At 45.6% G+C, this 27,441-nt stretch overlaps 1 protein-coding gene across 1 annotated transcript; it reads left to right on the top strand.

Moving 5' to 3' along the window:
• The first annotated feature begins 48 nt into the window (after nucleotides 1-48).
• Nucleotides 49-27,441, top strand: Gid4 (GID complex subunit 4 homolog). The gene is made up of 6 exons (XM_052757302.1): nucleotides 49-705; nucleotides 7,838-7,897; nucleotides 12,237-12,344; nucleotides 16,099-16,200; nucleotides 18,393-18,523; nucleotides 24,117-27,441. Exons 1-6 carry the CDS (start codon nucleotides 517-519, stop codon nucleotides 24,178-24,180), a joined length of 654 nt encoding a protein of 217 aa, XP_052613262.1. The 5' UTR covers nucleotides 49-516; the 3' UTR covers nucleotides 24,181-27,441.

Genomic DNA, 27,441 nt, shown 5'->3' with positions numbered 1-27,441 from the left:
CTCCATGCCGCGCTGCGTGTGGAGGGGGGGAAACTACAAGTCCCAGAGGGCTGTTCGCGCACCGCACCACGTGCTCTCTCCGCCCGCCAATAGGCAGGAGCGCCGCATGAGCTTGCTCCCGCCTCTCCGGCGCTCCCGCGCCAATCGGGAGCAGCTGTGTGTATATATATGTATGTGTGTTTGTGTGTTTGTATGTGTGAGTGTGTGAGAGTGTGTGTGTGAGTGTGTGTGTGTGTGTGCGTGCGTGCGTGTGTGTATGTGTGCGCGTGTGTGTGTGTGCGCGCGCCAGGGCAAGTGGGGAGGAGGGCGCAGCTCAGGACAGGGAGGCCCTGCTAGCAGGTCCCGGGGTCCAGGTGGCGACACGAGCGCTCGGTCGGCCGGCAGCGGGCGGGTGGTTCCCCGAGCCCCTCCCACGCGCGTGCGCGCCCGGGTCCGCCCTCCCCGCAGCCTCGACTCCCGCGCGGCGGCGGCGGTTCCTTCCCCCTCCCCCCAGCCCTGGCTCCGGGGGACCCCGCGATGCCGGTCCGCACCGAGTGTCCCCCGCCGGCGGGTGCCTCAGCCACATCTGCGGCCTCACTCATCCCGCCGCCGCCCATCAACACCCAGCAGCCCGGCGTGGCCACCAGCCTGCTCTACAGCGGCTCCAAGTTCCGCGGCCACCAGAAGAGCAAGGGGAACTCGTACGACGTAGAGGTGGTGCTGCAGGTGAGCGCCGGGCGGCCAGGCCCGGCCCGTGGGCCTCCTCGCGGCGCTCACGGGCCAGGCCTGCCCTGGGCTCCTCGAGCCCTCAGCCGCGGACCAGGCCCTCGCTGCCGGGGCCTCCTGCACCCGGCGCCTCCCACCGGGACCTACCCAGCTGATGTCACACTCTCGAACCCTAGCCCTAACCCACCCCTAGACCCAGAGCCTGTAGCGGCCAGCCTCCGACAGACCCCAAAGACTGTGCCACACTTGGAGCCTTTGACCCGCCCGCTTGGGATCCGGAAGCACCCCTATGACTAGCTGTCCTTTTAACCTGGGTCGGATCTTCCCAAGTCCTGTCTTCCCTACACCAGCCTGCCCTCCCACCAGTCCCTGTCGGATCCTGAAGAACTCCCCATTGGCTTCCCCAAACTCAGTACCCGCCCGGTGGCGACCAGTGCCAGATTCTCCCAGAATGAAGCCTGTCCCCTGACCATCACTCCATCCTGAGAGCCAGGGACCTTGTTCCTTTGGAGAACTCAACCAGCCCACCGCCCTCGGGGCGGCGGGGGCGGGGTGGACAACCTCCCTCCATTGGCTGAGACAACCCACAGCGTTCCTCAGCCCTTGGCTCCCCAAAGACCAGGTACTCACACCCAGGTATCTCCAGTGGCACCACTTAGTGTTAGGACCTTGCCTCCAGAGGCCTTCCAGCACCAAAACCCTGCTTCAATCAGTCCATGGCCCATTCAGCCAACTGCCCCGCACTAGGCTTCGTGCCCCAGACTTCGTAGCCTACCCTGCTCTGTGGCCTACCCTGCTCTGTGGCCACTTCCCATCCCTGGCAGTATTCCTGGCCTCTCCCCAGACCTCGCACCTTGGTCTAGCTGGTTGCTCTTGCTGGCTTCAATGTTGCTGATTTTTATCTACACAGCTCCAGAGTTTCCTCCTTGCCTTAGATGCCCAAGTACTGGGAAATCTAACCCAGTTTTGTTTTGTGTCCACTTACCTCCCCCCATTTGACCTGGTTATCTGAGTACTGGCTGTCGGCCGCCAGTCCCTGAACAACTTTGAAACTAGCTTCATCTGCTCTGGCCCTTTCCTTTCCAGCCCTTCACCTCTTTCTCCTCTGAAGCTTTTCCCAGCCGAAGGAGATTGGTGGAGGTGGATATTTTCTTTTATCTCCTCTCTCCACAATAGTGTTCTTTCTGGGTACTGAACTGCCTGCCTGAAGACCTATTCTCCCTACCATCTTGTGTGCGTTTTCCTAATGCCACCTCCTAGGCTGTTCCCCAAACCTTGTTCCTTGAAAGCCCTTGCAGAGGTTCAGAGGTGCATGCTGCCTCAGGGCCCCAGTGAGATGTACGGTGTATACCCTCCGCCACCCTTTACTCTTCTACTTTCCTATCTTGGTTTCTTTTGAGCAAGTAGACCTCCCACTCCAAAGACATGAGAGTCTCTCCTTTCTAACTGAGGCACACTCATAAGCCCTCTTCGTTCCTACCACTTGTGGGAATAGTTTTCTCTGGTTTTTGACTGGGAAAACGGTGCCCTTATTAAATGTAATTTGTCCCATAGAGTTGTCATAAACTGTATTTATTGTAATTGGGAAACTGAGCTATTTCAGTCCTCATTACCTACTGTGATAATCATTTTTTCCCTCCTTAAAATGTGATAATACAGTATGAGAAAGTCAGGCTTTTTGATTTTAATTCATTCAACTAATCATAAAATTCTGGAAGTGAGATCCCTTCTTGGGTCATGTTTGGAATGGTCCTGAATTTATGCCCACTTGCTGGTTTCTGATATAATAGGTAACAGCTGGGGCAGAGCAACTATGTATCAAAGGAATGTCTGTTCCTATCATTGTGGTGGTCCCCACCTTGTAGTTGCCAGTGCCCTTGTGAGCCAGTGGAAATTGTGACTGAGTTTGGGACATGGTTGATAGGTGTCAGGTAGCCCAGATCCCTATGTGGAGTGGCTAGTGGTGGGGGCAGCTGGTGGTCATGCCAAGGAATGCTCCCCCACATCTAGATCAATGAGCTTGTTTGTCATGATCAGGTGGAGGCATGGGAATTGTTATGTTACCTGGTCTTCCTGCCAAGGCTAGTCTTAGACTCAGCCTTCTGAGAATAGTTGTTTTTCATAACTCAACTTCTTTCCTGCTTTTCTTGTTTGTGTAGTTTAGTTTAAAATATTTTTAGGAAGCAGAATAATGTGGTAGTTGAAGGCATGGCCTCTGAAGTCAGAGCAATGAAAAGTATACCTGCTTGTTGTTTTGAAGTACTTTTGTTGAGATGTAATCCACATGCCATACCGTTTACCTATTCAAGGTGTACATTTAATGGCTTTTAGGATAGTCACAAAGTTGTACAACTATCACCTGATTTTAGAACATTTTTATTGCTCCTAAAAGAAACTTCATACCCCTTAGCCGCCACACACACACACACACACACACACACACACACACACACACACACACACATATACCAATCCTAGGCTAATCTTTTTCTTTTCTCTACAGATTTACCTCTTCTGAGACTAGGTTTAGTAGTATTCACCTATAATTCCTAAACTCAGAATATGAGGCCAGAGGATGCTAGACTATCCACAGAATGAGAACCTTTCTCAAAAACAAACATGATTTACCTTTTACCTATTATGGACATGTATAAGTAGAGTCACACAGTTGTTTTTCCTTCCATGACTGACTTTAACATAGCTGATTTCCAGGCTCATCTGTATCTCAGCACATGTCAGTTCCTCATTAATTTCTGTTGCTGCCCATTGTAAAACATGGCCTGCATTTTGTTTAGCCATTGATCAGCTGAGAGACTTTTAGGTTATTTCTACTTTGGGGCTATTATCACTAATGCTGTTGTGAACATTCATATGCAGAGTTTTTGTTTGTTTTTGAGGTGTAGGTCTCTATATTGCTCAGGTTAGCTTTGAATCCCCAACTTCAAGTGACATTCCCACTTTAGCCTCCCCAAGTACTGAGACTATAGGTATGTACCACCAGCAGCCCAGCTGTGTACAAGTTTTTATGTGCACATGTGTTTTCATTTTTCTCGCGTAGATATAGATACCTAGAGGTAGAATTACTGGGGTTTATAGTATCTCTAGGTTTAATATTTTAGCAAACTACCAGTGGTTTTTTAAAGTGGTTACACTGTTTTACATTCCCACTGGCAGGAACCATATGAAGGTTCCAATTTCTTCACATCTTTACAAACTCCTTTAATTATGGTTGTCCCAGTGGGTATGGGATGGTATCTCACAGTCTTAGTGTAAATGTTCCCAAAGATGTTGTATATCTTTTCCTATACTTTCAGATCAGTGGGGTGTGTACACATGTGTCTGTGAGTGCATGTATGCATGTGTGCTTATGTCCCTGGAGATCAGAGGTCTATATCAGGGGCCTTTCTCTATAGCTTTTCACCTTATTTTTTGAGACAGGGACTCTCACTGAACCTGAACTCACTGATTGGCTAGACTAACTGCCAGGGAATTCCAGGGATTGGCTTGTCTCAGCCTCCCCAGCACGAGGATTACAGGTGTGCCCCACCTCGCCTGGCTCTTATGTATACTAGGAATCCAAATTCAGATTTTCATATTTGCATAACAAGTACTTAACCAAGTGAGCCATCTCAACAACCCCTAGAGCAGTGGTTCTCAACTGTCCTAATGCTGTGACCCTTTAATACAGTTCTGAAAGTTGTGGTGACCCCAACCATAAGATTATTTTTGTTGCTACTTTGTAACTGTAATTTTACTACTGTTATGAATTATAATGTAAATATCTAATATGTAGGATATCTGATATGCGACCCCTGTGGGGTTGCGACCCACTGGTTGAGAACTGTTGCCCTAGACCATCTTTTATTTTGAAACTGTAGTGTAACAGAGTCCCTGGAAATAATATTCAGGATCTTCCCCCCGGATCTTACTATTACTATTTTCCTCTATGCCATCCCATAAGTCATCAGTAGTGTGAAGCCCAGGTCTCTGTGAAAGGCGTATTTAAAAAGAGCAGCTGTTAGACATAGCTGTACTGAGAGGTCTCCTTGTTAGCATTTGCCTTATCTTTCACATTGAAATGCTGGCTCCTTGGTTGGTGAGAATGTGCTGTGTGCAAGTGGGGTGATTTTAGTTCACCCATCATCATCAAAATCAGTTTGGGCAGAATGGGGAAGATGTGGTTGAATAGAGGCCAAATAGAAATTCTGATTGTTGAGCATGCAAATGTGAAGCAATTTACACTTCAATTTTTAATCTCATTAGCAAGTATTTCTTCCATTTGATAGCATTTAGCTCTGAAAACCACAAACTTCACTGAGTTCTATAAGAACCACAAAAGGGAGATTTAAGGCCTCCAGCGCAGAGTGTCCTTTAATAAAATCTTTATTATTATTATTATTATTATTATTGCTGAACCATGTGAGTGTAAACGAGCTGTGCTACCTAATTCCAGTGCTAAGACCAGCAGCAAGTGAAGATGCTGAAATACTCAGGCAGTTTGGGCATGGATAACTTTTGATGCCAGTACCAGGATGTGACAGCCCACTTGGCTCATTGGAACCTCATTGCTTTGGTGCTGACATCATCTGGCTGACTAAGCTCATTACAGTTCTTAAGGACTGCCTCAATATTTGATTTGTCTTAGAGATGAAAGTAAATCCCGAAACCTGATAGATGGGGCTGGAAAGATGGCTCAGCAGTTAGAAAGAGCACGTACTACTCTCGTAGAAGGCCCAAGTTCAATTCCCAGCACTCATGTCATGCAGCTCACAACTTCTTGTAACTACAGCTCCAGGAGGCTGTGACACCTCTGGCCTCTCTCATGTGTACGTACTCCTATAGACACATAGATATAATTAAAAATAATAAAGTAAATCTTTTCCCAAAATATGATAGGTGCACAAAACTTCTAGTTTTTTGAAGTGAGACCTTGCTTAACATAAAAATATCCATATGGGGTTGGGGATTTAGCTCAGTGGTAGAGCGCTTGCCTAGCAAGTGCAAGGCCCTAGGTTCGGTCTTCAGCTGGGGAGATATATATATATATATATCTCTCCAGTACCTCTGTACTTTGTTTTGCTTTAATTCAGAAGTTAATAGGCAGTTTCAGAGTTTATCATAATTAGAATCGCTTTAAGTCATGAACTCTGAAACTCTGCCCATTTGGGACAATTGTGTGTGTGTTGGGGTGAGATTTACAAGTTGGTGCACTTCCAGCTCCAAGCATCTAGATTGCATTTCAAAATAGCATGCACAGGGCTGGGGATGTAGCTCAGCTGATAAAATGCTTTCCTAATATGCACATAGCCCTATGTTTGATCACCAGCACCACATAAACCAAGCATGATGGTGCACACTTGTAATCCCAGCCCTCAGGAGGATCAGAAGTCATGTCTTCCTCTACTACATAGTGAGTTTGAGGCCAGCCTGAGCTACGTTAGACCCTGTCTCATCTACTGTCTGACGTTACTACTTGGCTCCAGGTCCTGTGATAGGTTGGTTCCATCTATCTTTCTGGGCTGCCATCCTCAGCATTTCCAGGTCTTTGTCTCTTTCTGGTCTCTTGGTAGCTGCCCTGAGATTGAATGCTGCTTGTCATTGTTCCAGCCATGAGGGAAAGGAAGAGACACTTGTTCCTCAAATGTTAGTGCTCCTTCCTAAGCCCTCAGAAGACTGTATTCTTATTGGCCAGAACTGACTCACTCACCCCTACACCATTGGCTCACAGGTGATGGGGGTCCATACATGCTTTCGATCCACTAATAATGGCCAGGTCTTATAAACAAGGTAGGTGCCAGAACAAAACCCAGGCCCTGCTAGTATGGTTAAAAAAAAAAAGAAAGAAAGAAAGAAGTTGGTTGCTGAGTAGGCATCTTCAGTATCTAAGCAACTAATGACCCGTGGCTGCCAAGCCTTAAAATCTCCTGTGCCCCTTCCTCTTGCCTTGGTCTCCTGACTCTATTAAGAAACAGAAGTCCAGGGACTACTGAGATAGCTCAGCAGTTAAGTGTACTGTTGCTCTTCAAGACAACCCGGGTTTGAGTCCCAACACTCACACGGCAGCTCACAACCATCTGTAACTCTAGTTCCAGGGAATCCAGCATCCTTTTCTGGCCTCCACAGGCATCAGGCATGCATATGGTGTAGAGATATACATGTAGGCAAAACACTCATACACACAAAAAACAAAACAAGAAAACACAAGTCCAAGTCAGGTATAGTGACACACATCTTTAATCCCAGCACTCAGGAGGCAGAGGCAAGTGGATCTCTGAGTTTGAGGCAAGCCTGGTCTACAGAGCGAGTTCCAGGATAGCCAAAGATGTTTCACAGAGAAATCCTGTCTTGAAAACAAACAAAAGTTTGTTTATGAAATAGGCCAAGCCGACATTTTCACAATATGTTGGGTGGCATTTTGGTTCATAATGAAAATTTATTCCTCCTAACTCTTCCTAAGATGCTGTTCTCAGATGTCCTGCTTATTTCATAAGGAAATAATTCAAGATGATTAAGGTCAGTAGCAGCAGGAAAATCTCTCCCAAGACAGTGCTGAAGAACAGAGAGCTGGAAATGATCAAGTGAGACATTTAGGGTTAGAGATGGCTCTGGGTATACAGGTAGAGAGGGCCCTTGTGTCTACCAATGCATAGACTGAAGGTGAGTGAGAGATGGACAGGAAGTGAGTAGGCAGGCTGGCTGCTCCCGAAAGCTCATCACTCTTGAATATTTCACAAAAGTGAGTGAGAGAAACATGGGATAATTTTTTAAGATTTATTTTTATTTATGCATATGTATGTCTGCATACGGGTATGTTCACTTGAACGCAGACGCCAGTGGAGGCTAAAAGGTGATGGATCCCCTGTAACTGGAGGTCCAGATGGTCGTGAGGCACCTAATGTGGCTGGTGGCAACTAAACTTGGATCCTCTGGAAGAGCAGCAAGTGCTCTTAACAACTGAGCCATTTCTCTAGCCCCTGAGATAATTTTCATTATCAGAACTGAAAGTACCAAAGGCAGCTGAGGCTTGATTTTGCCAGGCACATGTTGACCACTAGGCCTCCCTGATCTGGCCTTGCAGGATTTCTGAAGCACCCCAGGGGCTCATTTATAACACTGTATCCTTTCTTTGCAGCACGTGGACACAGGTAACTCTTACCTTTGTGGGTACCTGAAGATTAAAGGCCTTACAGAGGTGAGTGCTTATTCCAGTTCTGGGTTTGGAAAGTAGTGGCTTGTTTAGCACCTTAGAGAGTCCAGAGCAGTAGTCCCATGTTGAAATTCTTTGACTGTGTGGACCATAATACTGCAGTTTTGACTGTTCATTTGCAAGTGTACACAGTCACAGTTTTCCCCCTTTAGTCCTGGGTATGGAACTCGGATGAAACGAAGGCTTAGCACGCACTCAACCACTGAGCTACACCCACAACCCTCATAGATCACAGCGTGATTGATTAGTCATTTTTTATGATTGTTTTTTGAGACAGAATAGCCTAGGTTGGCCTCAAACTTGAGTTACCCTGTCTCAGCCTCTGGAATGCTAAGATTACAGCTATGCACCACCATGCCTGGCAGTCTTAATCCTTTTTTAAGAAAACTTATATGGACTGGAGAGATAACTCAGCAGCTAAGAGTGCTTGTTAACCAGATTTCAGATCACAGCACCCACATAACAAGCTGTATCCATGGTACTTTTTTTTTTTTTTTTTTTGGTTTTTCGAGACAGGGTTTCTCTGTGTAGCTTTGCGCCTTTTCCTGGAACTCACTTGGTAGCCCAGGCTGGCCTCGAACTCACAGAGATCCGCCTGGCTCTGCCTCCCGAGTGCTGGAATTAAAGGCGTGCGCCCCACCGCCCGGCTCCATGGTACTTTTTTTAAGGGTGTATTTATTTTATGTATATGGGTGTTTTGTCGGCATGTATATCTGCACACCAGAAAAGGGCATCAGCTCCCATGGGACTACAGTTATAGACACAATTATAGATGGTTTTGAGCCAGGGAATTGAACTCAGGACCTCTGGAAGAGCAATCCATATTACTTAACCACTGAATCATCTCCCCAGTCCTCCAGTGCACTTTTGTAAACCCAACTCCAACTTAGGCAGTTAACTCCAGCTCCAGGGACTCCAACACCCTTTTCTGGACCCCATAGACACATGTGCATAAAGAAATAATACAACATCCACCCTTATCATAAATTTAACAGTCTTTGAGATAGTCATTACTTATACAAGAGCCAAGGTTTTTGAAGTTATTTAAGTTCTGTGGTTCAGCCAGTTGTGGTGCATGCCTTTAATCCCAGCACTGGGAGGCAGAGGCAGACAGATCTCTATCTGAGGCCAGTCTGGTCTACAAAGTGAATTCCAGGACAACCAGGGCTACATGGAGAAACCCTGTTTCAGAAAAACCAAATAAGTAAGTAAATAAGTCCTATGGTTCATTGGAACAGTGAAAAGCTAGAGTCTAGTTTTCAGCCTGGTGAGTGACAGTAGAGCATTCTGTCCTCTAGTCCAGCTTTCTACTCCTCAAGACTCCTGAGATTTAGAAGGCAAAGAAGAGCATCTCCTCTTTTCCGTTAGTGGCTAAACAGGAAGAAAAAGGATGCCTAACTGGCCACTGCGTTCCTTGCCAGGAGTGTCTAGGCACAGCCCCATTGCAGCTTTTCATGACTTCTATTGCTTCATATAGTCCTGATTGGCCAGCAGGATGGAGCTGGGCTGAACGGAGCCTGTTCACCTCACTCAGTCCATTTCTGGATCTGTGACCTTTAATTTCTCAGGTCTCTTCATTTCAGCTTTTGCTTAAAGGAGAGTGAAAAACCACTGCTCTCCTTCATCAGATAACTCATCCAAGTGGGGTGCATATTAAAGTAAGTGTTAGATGAGAATGTAACCCAGATGAAGAGTGCAGCTGTGATGTCCCACAGGGCCTCATCTTCTGCTTGTCTATGCTAGAAGCTGGAATGAGGATTCCCTGGGAAGTTTATTATTGAAACAGAAATTATCTTCCCCATCTCTAGAAACATATCCCATCAGAGAAGTACAGAAGTGATAGCAAAACAACATCAACAACAACAAAAAACCTCTGCTTTGATTTGTCCTAGGAGAAAACATGTAGTAAAACAGTATATGCTCAATTCATAAGGTGCAGTGCATGTGTTTATGGAGTACAGAGCATAACTCTTTAAAGAAACTAACAAAATGTGTAATGTTTAGAACATTATAACAGTGATTCCAAAGCCAGTCACTTGGGTTGTAGGAAACTGCTAAGAAATTGCAAGTAGCATTAGAAATCTGGGAACAGTACACAGAAGTGCTGACAGCTAAGAGCTCTTCCCAGAACAAGTTTCCCTACTAAGGGAAGCTCTTCCCTGAGGGAGGGTGCTGGCATGGCTTTGTGCTTGGGCCAGCCCACAGGAATTCATCTTTCCTGGCAAATATCAAATCTGTAGGCAGAGAGTCCTTACTGGGCCCGTGTCCTTCCAAAGTAGTCTGCCCAGGTACAGAATGGAACTGTTTAAGGATTGGGAAGTGTGGCCTTGTTGGAGGAGGAGTGTTTCTAGGGGTGGGCTTTGAGGTTTCAAAAATAAATCCATACCAGGCCCATTTAGTCTGTCTGTCTCTATCTCTGTATCTCTGTCTGTAACTCTGTGTCTGTCTGTCTGTCTCTCTCTCTCTCTCTCTCTCTCTCTCTCTCTCTCTCTCTCTCTCTCTCTCTCTCTCTCTCTCTGCCTACTGCCTGCAGCCTGCAGATCAGCATGTAAAACTCTCAGCTACTTCTCCAGCACCATTCCTGTCTGCTTCCCACCATGATGATCATAGACCAACCCTCTAAAACTATAAACAAAGCCCCCAGTTAGATGCTTTCTTTTACAGGAGTTGCCTTGGTCATGGTTTGGCTTCCCAACAACAGAGCAGTAACTAAGACAGGTGGGAATTCTGAAAAGATAGTAAAGCTCAGAAACAACATAAGCATAATTTCCTGTTTGAAATATATGGAGGCTAGCTGTGGTGTCGCACACCTTAAATCTCAACTCCCCATGCCAGCCTGGTGGACATAGTGAGTTCCAGGCCAGCTAGAGCTAACCAGTAAGATTCTGTCTCAAAATAAAAACAAAAACAAACAAACAAAAAATTATATGGAGAATGCTAGAGAGATTGCTCAGCAGTTAAGAGCACTGGCTGCTCTTCCAGAGGACTGGGGTTTGGTTCCTAGCACCTACTTGGCAACTCACAACCATCTTCAATTCCACTTCCAGAGGATCCAGCACCCTATTCTGGCCTCCACAGGCACCAGGCACACACATGGTACACAGACATATGTGCAGGCAAAACACCCACACACATAAACATAATAAGTCTTAAGAGGTATGTAATCTTTGAAATATTCTATGCACTTCCTGGCTTATATAGTCCTTCCCAAAGATGGATTAGTGTAGTTTTTAACATAAGTTAGATTTCCATTTAGGAAAATCTCCCTCTCATTTCTTCAGTCTGTATATATATATACATACCTGTATGAGAAACCCAGCTCAGCATTGTTAGTTAGCATAGGAGTTTGAGGTTTTGGAGGGTGTTAGATTTGTATATTTCTAAAGTTCACTGTTAAGAAATGGAATGGGAGCCAGGAAGTAGTGGCTAATCCCAACACTCGGGAGGCAGAGACAGGTGGATCCCTGAGTTCAAGTCCACCCTGGTCTACATAGTGAGTTCCAAGTCAGCCAGGACTAAAATGCCTTTAGAAAAAAAAAAAATAGGTATAAATGAAAAACAAGGGAGCTTCAGGGTACATGAAAGGTTGGCCCAGGGTCAAAGGAGACTCAGCTCTGGAGCCTTTTCTGGAAGTGTACCCTAGAAAACAGCATGATAAGCTATACTCTGCTTTGACTGTAGAGTATTCAGAGTTCACTGTGGTAGACAACATACAAATTCTTTTCTAAGAGACCAGAACATAGCAAGTAAGGGCAAAGTGAAGCTCTTTGCTCTGGCAAAGTCTCCGGAGTTCAGAGCCGCTTCCTTCACTGTCCGGGCAGCTGAGTTCAGGTTTATTTCCATAGCCTGGGGGCAGAGCAGTGGATCTAACAGTGGTTTGATTTGTAGTTGATCTTGTCAAAGTATTAGAAAGAAGTTATAGCCAGGCAGTGGTGGTGCACACCTTTAATCCCAGTACTCTGGAGGCAGAGGCAGGTGGATCTCTGTGAATTCCAGGCCAGCCCGGTCTACAGAGCGAGATCCAGGACAGCCAGGGCTCCACAGAGAAAACTTATCTCAAAAAAGAAAGAAAGAAAGAAAGAAGTTATAGCAAGATTGGTTATCTCTGAAAGATGAAATAGGCAGGAGGCAAGAGAGCATGTGTTGAGTGGCCTGAGGTCTTAGGTCCCATGAACAGGACCAAGATAAAATGTTTATTCTGAGTCTGGGTGTGTGGCTTAGTGGGAGTGTGGGGAGCCCTGGGTTTAGATCCCTGCATACTGCAGACAAAAACAACCAGAAATTCACATTTAATGTCTTGCTTGGATATTTGTTTTTGCTGTAGGAATATCCAACCCTTACGACCTTCTTTGAAGGAGAAATAATAAGCAAAAAACACCCTTTCTTAACTCGTAAGTGGGACGCAGATGAAGACGTCGATCGGAAACACTGGGTGAGTGAGGCTGCGCTCTGCCCTGGGCAGCAGGAGACAGCTGGAAAATGGCAGGCCTGGACCTGGCCCTGGTCCCCAGCAGGAGTTAGTTAGAACCCTTTCCTCCATGTGTACCAGGTGATAAGAACAGGTCTTCAGTCCTGTGCCCAGCTCTGTGTGACTGTTAGAACCTGGGCAGTGGCCCTGTTGTACCATCTTTTATCTACTCTTATACCTTTCTAATCACTTGTGTATGGTGAAACCCCAGGAAGCGGGTAGCAGTTGCCTCGTGTTCTGGATGGCCTGCAGTGGGGACGTTGTTCACAGAGCCCAGCAAGGGCAGAGTGCGTTGCTTCTTTCTGTTCATCCTAATCAACTTAACCTACATACCATCCAGACACTCTTGAGAAATTCAGATTCCCTGTCCTTAGCAGTCACATGTGCAATGCCCTTATTCCCCAGTGGTGAGCATGTCAGAACAAGTTAGAGTTACTGCCCTGGGCTGCTCTGGGGTCTTTTCCCTGGTTTATGTTTGGGTCTTTACTCGTCTTATATCTTCAAGTTTTTGTCCTGTCACACCAGCCTTTGGCTTAGTCAACCATTGTGGAGAGGTGTGTGTGTGTGTGTGTGTGTGTGTGTGTGTGTGTGTGTGTGTGTGTTTTGAAATAGGATCTTCAAGTTTTTGTTCTGTCACACCAGCCTTTGGCTTAGTCAACCATTGTGGAGGTGTGTGTGTGTGTGTGTGTGTGTGTGTGTGTGTGTGTGTGTGTGTGTGTGTGTTTTGAGATAGGGTCTTCCTCTGTAACCCAGACTGGCTTGAAAATCCTCAGTGACCCTCTTGCTCAGCCTCCCAAGTGCTGCAGTGACTGGTGTATGCCACCATGCCTAGTTGGTTTGATTTTTGAGATAAGGTCTTGCTATGTTTACCTTGAGTTCACAGTGTGGGATAAACTACCTCTGCTACCTGATAAACACTTTCCTGTTGTAGTCTAGTCAGACATGCACCCTCAGATTTACCTCTCAGCAACACTTAAAGCTGGGGATTCCATATTCTTCATATCTTCATGACAACATGTGTGACTTAACATATCAAATTATAGTATAGTGCTTTGATTCCTGTGTATATTAAACTTTGACTGTTGGCCTTTTTTCAGATGTTTTCTTACAAAGTATGCGCTTATTTAAAAATACTTGAAAAGCAAACTAGAAAGGAAAAATCTGTAATAACAACGCAAAGCACTAAAACAAATACTTTGTCTTGACCCTCTTTTGGGTCCTTTTGTATCCATGAGTTTGCACTTTGTATAATCAAATGACTATAGATTGAAAATGTTTGGAGACAGTAACTCATTGATTCTCCCATGCAGTACAAGAAAATGTTAGTAAAAAATATTCTGTCTAAGCCAGGTGGTGGTGGTGCATCAGCATTCAGGAGGCAGAGGCAGGTAGATCTCTGTGAGTTCGAGGCCAGACTGGGCTACAGAGTGAGATCCAGGAAAGGCACAAAGCTACACAGAGAAACCCTGTCTCAAAAAACATAAAAAGATTCTGTCTCAGACTGAGGAGATGGCTCAGCAGTTAAGGACACTGACTGCTCTTCCAAAGGATTCAGGTTCTGTTCCCAGAACCCTGTGACAGCTTACAACTGTCTGTAACTCCAGTTCCAGGGCCTATGACACCCTCTTCTGACCTCCTTGGCACACACATAAAATAAAAATAAAACTTAGCCGGGCGGTGGTGGCGCACGCCTTTAATCCCAGCACTCGGGAGGCAGAGGCAGGCGGATCTCTGTGAGTTCGAGGCCAGCCTGGGCCACCAAGTGAGTTCCAGGAAAGGCGCAAAGCTACACAGAGAAACCCTATCTCGAAAAACCAAAAAAAAAAATAAATAAATAAAATAAAATAAAACTTAAAAATACATTGCCAGGCATGGTAGCATATGCTTTTAATTTCAACACTCTGGAAGCAGAAGCAGGCAGACCAATGTGAGTTTGAGACCAGCCTGGTCTACATAGTGAGTTCCAGACCAGACAGAGCTATACTGTAAAACCCTTTAAAAAAAAAAAAAAAAAAAGGAAAAAGAAAAGTCAGGTGGTGGTGCACACCTTTAATCCCAGCACTTAAGAGGCAGAGGCAGGTGGATCTCTGAGAGTTTGAGGCCAGCCTGGTCTACAGAGTGAGTTCCAGGATAGCCAGAGCTACACAGAGAAACCCTGTCTCAAAAAACTGAAAAAAAGAAGAAAAAAGTGTGTCTCTACTCAGCACATACAAGCTATTTTATTTTCATTTTTTTCTGCATAGTACAGTACCGCTGTCTACAAGCATCCACACTGCATTCCAGTTTCCTAGAGACAATTGAAAGTGTATAGAAGGATAATGTATACAGATCGAGGTATATTATCTGAGAGATTTGAGTGTCTGTGCAGGGTCCTGGAATTCGTCCTCTGCAGGTACCAAGAGATGACTACATATGCATATGTCACCCCTCTTCGATTGCTACCTGAGTAGCTGGCACAGACCCAATGCCATGACACAAGAACTGGCTTTCCTGTACCACTCTTCTCTGATTGGACAGGCACTTACTCTCAATCTGTTGTCTAGATAGGCCTTGAACTTGAAATACTCCTGTCTCAGCCTCCCAAGTGTTGCAGTTTTACATAGGCTCCACTACCACACCTAGCTCTGACATGCTGTTATAAAGTGACTCAAATTGACTTCGTTTTTGTTTTGGAGTTATTATTTTATGTGTATGAGTGTTTTGCCTGCATGTATGTATGTTGGTGCTGGGAACTAGCAACAACTGCCCTTAACCACTGAGCAAGCTCTCCAGTCCTATTCTTTGTTTTTCAGTTTATTTTTATGTCTATACACATTTTTTAAGAAGTGTCTGGGTGTGTGTGTGGCGGGAGTGCGTGTACATACAGCCAGAAGTCAGCACCGGGTATCTTCCTCTGTAGTTGTGCACATTTCTTTGAGGCAGAGAGCAGCTCTGTAGGTGCACACCACCTTTTTTGCTTTCCTGTGGGCGATGGGCATCTAAACTCAAGGTCCTTGTGCTTACATAGCAGGTACTTGACTAACTGAGCCGTTTCCTCGGGCCTTTGTTTGTCTTTTGTTGGGTGAGATGGTCTCTGCATGCATCCCTGGCTGGTCTGGAACTTGCCGTGTAGATCAGGCTGACCTCCGACTCAGAGATTCTCCAGACTCTGCCTCCCCAGTCCTGGTATTAAAAGTGCACACTACCATGTCCAGCACCATTTTGGTTTTTTAGATAGTCTTATGTAGTCTAGGCTGGCTTTAACCCCCCTGTATAGCTGAAGATAACCTTGAATTCTTGATTCTCCAGCCTCCTCAATGCTGGGACCCACCATGACTCTCCTTGCCCCTCTGTATTTCATTTGTTTTTGTTTTTGAGGCAGAGTCTCATTATTTATCCCTGGTTGTCCTGGAACTCACTATGTAGACCAGGCAGGCCTCAAACTCACAGAGATCCGCCTACTTCCTGAGTTTGGGGATTAAGGGTGTGTGCCACCATGCCCAGCGCTACTCTGTTTCTTTGCCGAAATCTCACTAATCCATTTGACCTTATATGTTCTGATAGTAGGGTGTTCTAGAACTGTGCCCATTCCCACCTTCGATCCTTTCCTTTGGCTGTGCCCACTGGCATACAATCTAGTAGTGCCTTGTCCGCTTAGCTGTCCTTTCCAGGTATCATGGCTCAGACACCCACCTTTCCTCATGAGGATGGCTCACTGAAACTCTTTGTTTGTTTTTAGGGCAAGTTTCTGGCTTTTTATCAATATGCAAAATCATTTAATTCGGATGACTTTGATTATGAAGAACTGAAAAATGGGGATTATGTCTTCATGAGGTGGAAGGTAAGGTTTTGCCCAGGCCATCTCCCCGTCTCCCACATGCCAGGCCCTAGAGCACCCAGACATACTTTCTCTTGCAGATTATGCCTTCCCACCGTGCCAGGTGCTTGTCACAGTGGGTCTTCATGGCAGGGCCCCTACACACTTGTAAACAGCAGTTGTGTGGTGGCTCCAGAGCCCACCTGAGTAAGATGGTTATGCTGGTTAGTGGACAGTGGGCATATTTGTGCCAGTAGGCACCCCTGACCCAGTCCTCTTCCTTTCATTCTCCTACCCAAGAATCCTGTGACCCTCCAGGATGAGTCATCCAAGTGCTCTGGGGAACCAGGGCAGCTGTCCTTGAACTTAGTCACCACTGCATGCTGTTTCTATCACAGTTTAAATGCCATCAGAGTGACTTGCTCTCCAGCCACATCCTCTACCCAGTGCTCAGGAAGTGGGGGCCAGGATTGAAGCACAAGTCCTTCCCTCCCTGGCCCTTGCTCCCTCTAGTCCTTCAGTGGACTGGCCTTTGCTCGAGAGTCCTGTGCTTCTCTGCGGGGGCAGTGTGCTGTCCACAACCACATGGATGCAAAGCCAGGAAACAAGTTGGGAATAGGACTTTGGGAACACCTGTCCACCTCAAGTCCCCATTACCTGGTCCAAGAGGAGAAAGAAAGCTACTTGAGGGGACTGGAGAGATGGCTTAGTGGTTAAGAGCACTAGCTGCTTTTCCAGAGGACCCAGGTTCAATTCCAAGTGCCATATGGCAGCTCACAATTGTCTGTAACTCCAGTTCCAGGGGGTCCAACATCCTCACACAGACATGTATATGCAGGCAAAACACCAGTACACATAAAATAAATCATTTAAAAAAAAAAAAGAAATCTACTTGAATACAACACATTATAAATTTCATAAAGACCAGACATCTAAAGTGGTCATTTGTTATCTGTACTTTGTGTGGCTGATCATTTGGGAAGTGGGATATCATTTCCTCCCTAGACAGCCGAGGAGAACACACAGTGAGCTTCCCTCTCTAGCCCCTTCTGCCATCAAGTATGTAGTGAGCCTCCATCTCCAGCCCACTCTGCTATCTAGCACATGGTGAGCCTCCCTCCCCAACCTGCCGTACAGTGGGAAGCATGCCAGCTAACCCTGTAAAGCACTTGCACTCATGCTTAGATTAATTTTTCCCAGTGCTGAGGCTGTAACTCAGGTTTGCATACACTAGGCAAGTGGTCTACTACTGAGCCAGACCTCAGCCCTGAATTGAACTTGAAAGTGATACTTTGAAGGTTGAATAAGGCAGAAAAGAGCGTCCATTAAATTAAAAAAAAAAAAAAAAAAAAAGCTGGAGCAGGGGCTAGAGAGATGACTCAGCAGTTAAGAGCACTGGCCGCTCTTCAAGAGGACCCGGGTTCAATTCCCAACATCTATATGGCAGCTCACAGCCATCTATAACTCCAGTTCCAGGGAATCTGGCAGCTATACACAGGCAAAACACCAATGCACATAAAAATATATGAGTTCTTTAAAAAAAAAAAAAAAGCTGAAGAAGGGTTGGAAGTATAGTTTTTGGTAGAGCAATTTGTCTAGCATACACGAAATCCTGGGTCTCATCCCAGCATTGGAAAGTAAATTAAAACAGTTGGTTAAAGCAGGGAGTTGTCTCCAAACAGTTTCTCTTAGAGTAACTCCCATGGAATTTTGGTTTACCTGAAGCCCTGGGGCTTCTGACCCCATCTCCTGGAGAACAGGAGCCTTTCACAGGTTGCCTGTCTTTGAAGTGTGCCTGGCACATTTAGTGCTGTTCTTGTGACTTTGACCAGGGTGGAGCTTTGATGAGGTGTCACAGGGACCCACCTCAGAATGACCACAGACTGCAATAGATGTGACTCATTATTAGAGGTAGTGTCCCGGAACCCAGGGACACTCCCTGGAGACCAGACTGAAATCTATTTCCAGTCTGTCAAGTGGTCTTCAAGAGGTAGGTAGGCAGACCCAGAGGAAAGTGTATTGATTGGTCGTTAGATCTCCAGGGGTAACCCCTCCTCTGAGTAACTGATCCTGTGGGCACTGTGATGTAGATAGGATACTGTAGTAACATATGAGCACCCCCAAACCAGGCAGAGACCCTTTTTCTAGCAGTCTTTAGAACGCTCTGGTGTCTTACTGCAAGGGAAGGTATTGACTGATCCCATATCTGCGTGCAGGAGCAGTTCCTGGTTCCGGACCACACAATCAAAGACATCAGCGGTGCTTCCTTTGCTGGCTTCTATTACATCTGCTTTCAGAAGTCAGCAGCCTCCATAGAGGGCTATTACTACCACAGGAGTTCAGAATGGTAAGGACCCTGGGGCCGGTGCTGGAGCAAAAGTTGCCCTCAACTCCAGCCATCACATCTGAAAGAGATTCTCTCAGTCTATCTCTGTCCAAATTCCATACTCTGTGTGTACCATCATTTAGATGATCTCACGTAGAACAGAGACTCTTTCTTACCTAGAGAGTGAAATAATTAAATGAAAGTGGATATTAGGTAAAGATACCATTTCTAAATACTGTTAAAAATTTTTAACTTTTTATTTAATATGTATGAATGTTTTTCCTGCATATATATGTATACCACATGTGTACCTGGTGCCTGCAGAGAGAGGGCATTGGATCCTCAGGAACTAGAGTTACAAATGGTTGTGAGCCACTATGTGGGTGCTGAGAACCAAACCTGGATCTTCTGTAAAACCAACAAGTACTCTTAACCACCAAGCCATCCCTCCCGCCTTATTTCTAAATGTGTGTGTATGTGAGAGAGAGAGAGAGAGACAGACAGACAAACACACACTAGAGATACAACTTTCTGTGTATTATGTGGGATGGAACCTTGTACATGCTAGGTAAGTGTTTTATTCCATCACTAAGAACACCCAGTATATCCTTTCAGGCAATCTTACATTTTCAGGAATGCTTGCCTCAATTCTGATCATTTCCTATTTATTCCTCACAAATTATCAGTAACTCTAATGCAGTCTCTTATAGACAGTGTGACCTCTGCAGCTACCAGCTGGCACTGCCTCTCATGCCCTTGATCTGGTGACCTAGAGGCCATGAGAGTTCGCCTCCTTGTCTTATGTTCCTCCAAGGCTATGTGTGGTCAGAAGGCCACCTCAAGTACTGGCTTTTGCCATCTTTTAGGGGACTCTCGTGCCTCCTTGCTGTACCGTGAGGGTTAGCTATACCAGAAAGTACCTTATTTCTTCTCTGAAAGTGGAACACTATGGGCTGAAGAGATTGCTCAGCAGTTAGGGGTACTTCATGCTCTCCCAGGGGTCCCAGGTTTAGATCTCAGCACTCACATGGCAGCTCACAACTGTCCGTAACTCTAGTTCCAGGGAATCTAATGCCCTTTTCTTCCAAGTACCTGTACATATATAGTGCACATAAATTCACACAGTCTCACACACATAAATAAACAGTTAAACGAAATTAAAAAAAATAAAGTTGGGTGATAGTGGTGCACACCTTTAATCCCAGCACTTGGAAGGCAGAGGTAGGCAGATTTGTGTGAGTTCGAGGCCAGCCTGGTCTATAAAATGAGTTCCAGTACTGTTACACAGAGAAACCTTGTCTCAGAAAACAAACAAACAAGAAAGATTAAAAAATAAAATGGAACCCAGTTTCCTTTCAGATTTTTTTTTCTGGCTCTGAGTGATCCTAGCCTACATCAATTCAAATTCTTTGTTGGTGGCATTCAGTAATTGTTATGTTTTCAGGTGAATTTTTAAAACCTTTTCATAGTCCTGCAGTATCCGGCCTTTGTGTCTGACATCTCACTTAGCAAAATGCTCTGAGGAATTACTCCTGTCACCGCATGTGTGGGAATTGTTCTTGGGTTGAGACAGGGTTTCACTATATAGTCCAGGCTTACACTCCCCACATCTGCCCCCTGGGTACTGAGTTAGAAATATGCACCACATCTTAATGACAGTTTCTATTACTGTGATGACTGTGACCAAAAGCAATTTTGGGAGGAAATGGTTTATTTCACTTGTACTTCCCTATCACATTTCATCATCAGAGGCAGACAGGGCAGGAACTCAAACAGGGCAGGAACCTGGAGGCAGGAGCTGCTGCAGAGGCCATGGAGGACTGTAGCTTACTGGCTTGTTCAGCCTGCTTTTTTATAGAACCCAGAACCATTAGCCCAGGTGTGGCACCACCTACAGTGGGCTGGGCCCTCCCACATTAATGACTAATGAAGAAAGAGCCCCTACAGACTTGCCTGCAGCCAGATCGTATAGAGGCATTTTCTCAACTGAGGCTCCTTCCTCTCTGATGACTCTAGTTTGTGTCAAGTTGACGTAAAACTATCCAGCACAACCACTGTTGTTAGGCTAGAACTCTTATTTGTTACCAAATTCTCCATTGCATATCTGTGCAGCATTTGTTTGTCCATCCTTCTGTCTGTGAAGGGACTCTTGGGTTGCTTTCCTCTTTGGCTGATCAAAGTAGTGCTGCTATGAATGTAGGTGTGTGGATTTCTGAGTTCCTGTTCTCCTCTACTTTGGGCATATATGTACAAGGAAAGGGCTGGTTAGATGCTGAGTCTGTATTTACCATTCTAAGGAACTGCCAACCTTCTCTGCAGAGGCAGTGCCTTTTGGTATTCTTACCAGCAAGACTTGAGAGCTTCAGTTTGTCATGCCATCCCCCAGCACATGCTAGCATGTCTTTATAGTTGCCCAAGATGGCAGGAAGAAGTGCCTCATTGTAGTTTTTTTTGTTTGTTTGTTTGTTTTTTTGGGGTTTTTTTGTTTGTTTTTTCGAGACAGGGTTTCTCTGTGTAGCTTTGTGCCTCTCCTGGAACTCACTTGGTAGCCCAGGCTGGCCTCGAACTCACAGAGATCCGCCTGGCTCTGCCTCCCGTGTGCTGGGATTAAAGGCGTGCGCCACCACCGCCCGGCACCTCATTGTAGTTTTAATGCTGCATATTCTTAGCAACTAGGACATAGTCCTTTTGGAGTTTGGTGTCGTTTCTTTAAAGATTGGTTTTATTTTGTTATTGTTTGTTTGTGCATCTTTGCATCTGAATGAAGATGCCTGCAAAAAGTCAGATCCCCTGGAGCCAGAGTACCAGGCTGTTGGCAGCGGCCCATTGTGGGTGCTGGAAGTAGAACTTAGGTCCTCTGCAAAAGCAATGTATGTTTATAACCACTGGGCCGTCTTTCCAACACCTCATTGGTTTCTTTTGTGTGGTGGGGTGGTAGGTGTATGTATTGTGTGGTAACATGTATGCCACAACAGGAGATGGTGGCTTTCTCCTTCCATCATGTGGGTCTCAAGGATCAAACTCAGGTTTCACACTGAGTCATCTTGCTACCTTTTTAAATTAAAATTTTTTATTTTATGTGTCTGGCTATTTAGCCTCCATATATCTGTACATCACTTGCATGTCCGGTGTCTATGGAAGCCAGAAAAGAGCACTGGATCTCCTGGAACTAGTTGTGAGCTGTAATACGGGTGCTAGGAACCAAACCCTCGTGCTCTTATCTGCTGGGCCATCTTTCCCATTCTTGTCAGCCTTTCTAAAAAAACATTTATTAGTATGTGTGTGCATATGATGTGTATGTGTGTGATGTATGTGTGGGTGCATGTATAATGGTGTTCTTGTGGAGGTCAGAGGACGACTTTGTGGACTTGGTTCTCTTTGTACCTCTATGTGGGTTAAATCTCAGGTGTCCAGGCTTACATGGCAAGCACCATTACCACAGAGTCACCTCACTGGCCTCATAGTCCTTTCTTGAGTTTTCTTTCCTCTTTTTCTAGTGCTTGAGTGTAAACCCTGGGCCCTATGCATGCTAAGCAAACTCTCCACTACTGAGCTACATCCTCAGCCTATATTTTAAAATATATATTAGAACTAAACTGCTTTCCCTGTGTTCTTCACTGTTATGTGAGGCAAGTAAGGAAGAGCTAAATCCAGACACTAATAAAAATGGACCAAGGAGTTATCCTTACAGGGGGACTCTCCACCCCTTTCTTGATCCTCTGAGACTACCTACTGATGAGAGAAACAGACACCTCCAGTCCCCCTGGCAATCCCGCCTTATAGCCACATGTCAGGAAGTGAGAAGCAATGGGGAGTGGGGAGATACTCATGGCAAGCTGTGAGGTTCTTCTCTCCAGTGTCTCTTTGGGTGCAATGAGAATTGGAATATTCTTTGCTCTGCATGAAGTATGTCCTACAACATCACATATTGGTATTCTTTAAACACAAATACAGAATTACAAGTAGGAGAAAGATGATGAGCTCCATCTCTTCCTAGATGTGTAGCTTTGAGCCTGTCCTGGATCTCACTCTGTAGACCAGACTGGCCTTGAACTGACAGACATCTGCCTGGCTCTGCCTCCCGAGTGCCAGGATTAAAGGTGTGCACTGCCACCACCACCACCCCACCACCCCCACCACCACCCCACCCCCACCCCCCGCCAGCAGGGTCCTGCTTCTTATTCTTTAGTTTTCAGCTTCTGTTTTGTGAACCTAGGGCCTGAGCTACATTTGTTTCTTTGTTTGTAGACTTAGTTTACTGTGGTGACCATGAACTGAGGTGGCCAAGAACTTGCCATTCTCCTATCTCAGGCTCCCTGGTAGCTAGGATTACAGACCTGCACCTCCAGGCCCAACTCAGGACTTTATTATTGTTTTAGACAGGTTTTCACTATGTATCTCTGGCTGGCCTGGAACTCATAGAGATCTACCTGCTTCTGCTCTCCCATGCTGGGATAAAAGGCTTGTGTCACCATGACTGGCCTCAGGGTCCTATTTTTGTGAGCTGTGTTATAGTTGTTTCATGATTAGAGCAACTTACCTAAAAATGGTTCTTATTTATGGTACTGGTGGAGCAACAAAAAAGGAACAGAGGGGAACAGAATCACTGGGTGCAACTTGGCATTTATAAAATGAGTTAGCAGAGCCAGACACAGTGGTGTACTCCTGTATTCCCAGCTACGTGAAGGCTGAGCCAGGGGGATGGATTGCTGGGTTGAATAGCGAGACCTCATTTTAAAAATAAAACAAGGGCTGGAGAGATGGCTCAGAGGTTAAGAGCACTGGCTGTTCTTCCAGAGGACCTGAGTTCAATTCCCAGCAACCACATGGTGGCTCACAACCATCTGCAATGAGATCTGGTGCCCCCTTCTGGCCTGCAGGAATATATGCAGACAGAACACTATACACATAATAAATAAATACATTTTAAAAATAAAACAAAATGGGGGCCAAGAGAGCTGGCTCAGCAGTTAAGAGAACTTGCTGCTCTTCAGATGACTTAGGTTCAATTCCCAGCACTACATGGTGGCTCCTAACGATCTTTAATTACAGTTCCAGGGGGTCTTATGCCCTTTTCTATCCTCCACAGGCACCAGACACACACATGATGTATGCACACACACACACACACACACACACACACACACACACACACACACACACTAATATAACAAAATTGAGGCATATATTTAGTATGTTTAATCCAGCACTCAGGAGGCAGAAGCAGATGGATCACTGTGAGTCAGCTTGGTGAACATGGGGAGTTCCAGGCCAGCTAGACCTACATAATGAAACCCTACATTTTTTTCCTTGGGGGGAAGGGGGCGGTTCGAAACAGGGTTTCTCTGTGTAACAGTCCTGGCTATCCTGAAAATCTCTTTGTAGACCAGGCTGGGTTTAAACACAGAGATCCTCCTGCCTCTGCCTCCCGAGCACTGGGATTAAAGGCATGCACTACTACTGCCCAGTGAGACCCTACATTTATATACATAACTGAAAATGGTTTAGCACCTCAGTCTGAGTATAGTTGGCAGGGGCTCTGGGTGGAGCTCTCCAGCCTCTTCTGTTCAGGATCCCCAAGAAAACTCTCTGTCCTGTCTCTCCCCTGTTGCAGGTATCAGTCCCTCAACCTGACCCATGTTCCCGAACACAGTGCACCCATCTACGAGTTCCGGTGACAGTGGTTCAGAACAGCGGCCAAATAAAACTGAACTTGGCAACAAAGAGCTTTGCCAAGGAAATTATGTACCTGCCAGAACCAGGAGAGGTGTGTTCCTGTTTCTTCATGAGCAGACTTCATCAGAAAGCATGAATGTTAATTTAACAGGACCCAAGGCGCATGGCCAACCTGCAGGCAGGCAGAGGGAGCTGTCCACCTCCTACCCTCCTTCCTCTCTGTGGCATTGTGTCACCATCTGTTTCTGAGCAACCTTAAATGCACTTTCCTTCCTGCACAGCTAACTTCTGCATCAAAGAAATGTCATCTGTCCTCGGCCCACCTCTAGCCGAGTGGAAGGTTAGCTCCTGGGTCACCTCAGCCTCGGTGCTCAGTGGTCCCCACCCAGGCCCTACTCCTTCCCCAGCTGCTTGTTTGGTAGCCCAAGGAAAGGCAGAGCCCAGCATAGCATCTTATGCCCCAGAGCTCTATGTGAGGAGTTGACTGGGCCCAGCATCTACCACCAATGAAATGAGGTGGGGACCCTGGTGGGCCTCATCAGCATTTGATTCCAGTTTGGATGTTTTGTGGGGCCGGTGGCTCTGCTGAGCCCTGTCCTGTTCACAGTGCAAGACTTGCACATGGCTGTCGGGTTTCCTGGGCCTGCTGTCGGGGATCACTAAATTTAAGGCTTCCAGATCCCTGGTGGGAGTAGATCCCAAACTGCTTTCTCAGTACATTTGCTCCAAACTTCTGAACTTGAGGGCAATACTAAAATAAAAGAGTTTTTTATTACAAAATTATTATTTTTATGGTACCTTTAACAAGGACCCTATGGCAAATGCACAATTATTCCGAATTACATTTTATCGTTTTCACATTGAAAACAGCAAATGTTGACTTAGTGATTTTTATATCTATGTCTATATGTATATTTAATCAACCAGCAGTTTTAAAACAAGTCATCTGGTACAAAAGTTTCTCAGCATTGCATAAATTACAGTGCTAAACACAAGAACTGTTTCGGGGCCAGCTGAGCATTTGTGCCTCCTCCTTTTGCTACTCAAAACATCAGTGTGTCATGACAACCTTTTCCAAAGGCAGAAGGGTCTCCATTCTCCGGAAAGGATGACTGAAATGTTGAGATGGGGTGGGCAGGAAAGATAAATGCGCTCAAATAACTCGAGGCTCGTGTGCCAAAGTGTAGGGGAGGGGAGTGGTTTGGTTTGGTTTGGTTTGGTTTTTCTAAATGTTTCAAAAGCTTGATAAGTTGGCATCAGTTGTAGTCCATAGATAAGGTCAGGGCTTTGGGGAATTCTGGTGGTTTACAGGTTCAAACACAAGAAGAAAAAGCTTTAAAGTAAATACAGCATCAGGGCTGGGAGTGGGGCTGATAGAACACTAGCTTGTCAGATTTGAGGACCCTGCTTCCATTCCCAGTGCTGGAAAAAGGAACAGCAAGGGTAGCAGCAGGTTTACTGTCCGTGTTCTGTGCTGTATGTTACTAATCCTGACTGTTGGGGGAGCCTTAAAAGAGCAGAAGTGGGAAAGGAACCGGCAGGTCCTTGTGATATCTGTAGTCCGGAGACCGTGAGCAGAGTATTGCTTACCCAGTCAGTAAAATCAGGGAAACCCAGAAACCACAATAATAAATCCCAAGACTTAAGTAGAAAAAATAATTCACATCCATTGCTAATGCTGAATCACATGGCTCCTTACCTTTGAAAAGCAAGCTGTGTATGGTAATGCACCTATCTATAGTCCCAACTACTCAGAAGCCTGAGCCCAGAAGTTAGGGTCAGTTTCAGGTGAACCTAGACTTCATCTCCAAACAAAAGACATCAAAATTCAACTGAGCATCAAATGCTGACTCCGATGAGAAACACCTGCTTACACTCATGCCCACCATCACTTCAGTCAAGCTGAAGGACAGCACTGATGAAGGAGGTTGAGGGACTATGCTGGCCTTCTCCCTGGAGCACACACTCAACTCCTCTGCTGTCCTTTCGACCATACCAGTCAACCTTTGTGTATACCATGCAAGTATCATTCAGCAGTAGGTGGCATCACCCTGAAACTAGGGCTTGTTTCTCCTGTAAACAGGGCAGGTCAGGTTGTATCATAAGGACACCTCCCACACACCCCTTTTTTTTTTTTTTTTTTTTTTCTCCTTTTGGTCTCTTTGAAGTCAGGTTCTCACTGTAACTCTGGCTGTCCTAGAACTCACTATGTAGATCAGGCTGACCTTGAACTCACAGAGATCCACGTGACAGCTTGGAGTACTAGGATTAAAGGTTTGAGCCACCACACCCTGCTCCTTTCTCTTTCTTAGCTAGAGAAGTGTTCCAGTTGTACTTAGAAAAATGAGGTAAGGATGCCTTTAGCAGCCTTCAGACCCTCCTGAAGACTTGCTGCTTAGAAGTCTGCCCCTGGGCATTGGGCAGGAATAAGCATGTTTCACTTAGTAACTCCTACCTGATGGACAATGACTTTTCTTTTTCTGTCCCTGAAGGACCTATGGGGACTTGTCTCCATCTGTAGCTCTTTCCCAAACTGTCTTGGTGGTTTACATGCCTCTGGTACTGTGTGCAATATCTTTGACTGACACTTGTATCTAACATTGAGAAGTAAGTGCAGACTGCAAATTTCCTACTGTTCTCTACTCCAGCAAGCCAGCCCCAGGCAGGGACTAGAGGTCTGGCTGGTCTTACCCTCCACTCAGAAGGCTCCACTGCTGTGGCCAGCCTTGGCCCTCCGTGCCCTGCTTTACTCCTCTACCCACCCATCCCTTTTAAGATTGTCTAGCATTTCAGCTGCAGTCCAAAAGTAAGTAGACAATGCCTAATATTAAGTAGGAAGTCAGTCAGTGTGCTGGCTCTGTTAGCAGTGTTGAAGTCAGACTCCAGAGGGACAAAGGGGTTTGTTTCTCAATGTCGTTTGCTTTCAGAAGCAGGGAATTTATATTCTCTTTAAGGCCTTGAATGGATTTGTTTTCCTCATAAAATAGTCACTGATAAGCTAATTTTTAAAAAACGAAATGCCATTAAGTATGTTACATTGTGGTTTTAAATTACTAACAAGTTCTGGGAAAGAAAAATACTTGATTTTGAATCTTAAATGTTTTTTAAAAATTAGATTTGAATGGGCGCAAAGTATGAATATTTTGTTTCTTTATGGAAGACCTGTGGAAAGGGTTTGAAGATTTGCAATGGGAGAAGTATTTTGCAGAGCTATCAATGTCTAAATAATTTTTAAAAAACAATAAAGGTATTTAAGCAGTGTG

This window comes from Peromyscus californicus, unplaced genomic scaffold (assembly GCF_007827085.1).
Source record: "Peromyscus californicus insignis strain IS unplaced genomic scaffold, ASM782708v3 Scaffold_3__1_contigs__length_106647218, whole genome shotgun sequence".
Classification (NCBI taxonomy): Eukaryota; Metazoa; Chordata; class Mammalia; order Rodentia; family Cricetidae; genus Peromyscus; species Peromyscus californicus.
Note: the sequence above shows the minus strand (reverse complement) of the source record. Positions and strands in the feature narration are given on the sequence as shown.

What these genes read in the sequence shown, in the direction of transcription:
- Gid4 (XM_052757302.1), top strand. Translation starts at nt 517, where the DNA reads ATGCCGGTCCGCACCGAGTGTCCCCCGCCGGCGGGTGCCTCAGCCACA. An exon ending in ATGTCTTCATGAGGTGGAAG is followed by an intron (nt 16,201 to 18,392) that starts GTAAGGTTTTGC and finishes ATCTGCGTGCAG; the next exon opens with GAGCAGTTCCTGGTTCCGGA. An exon ending in TACCACAGGAGTTCAGAATG is followed by an intron (nt 18,524 to 24,116) that starts GTAAGGACCCTG and finishes CCCCTGTTGCAG; the next exon opens with GTATCAGTCCCTCAACCTGA.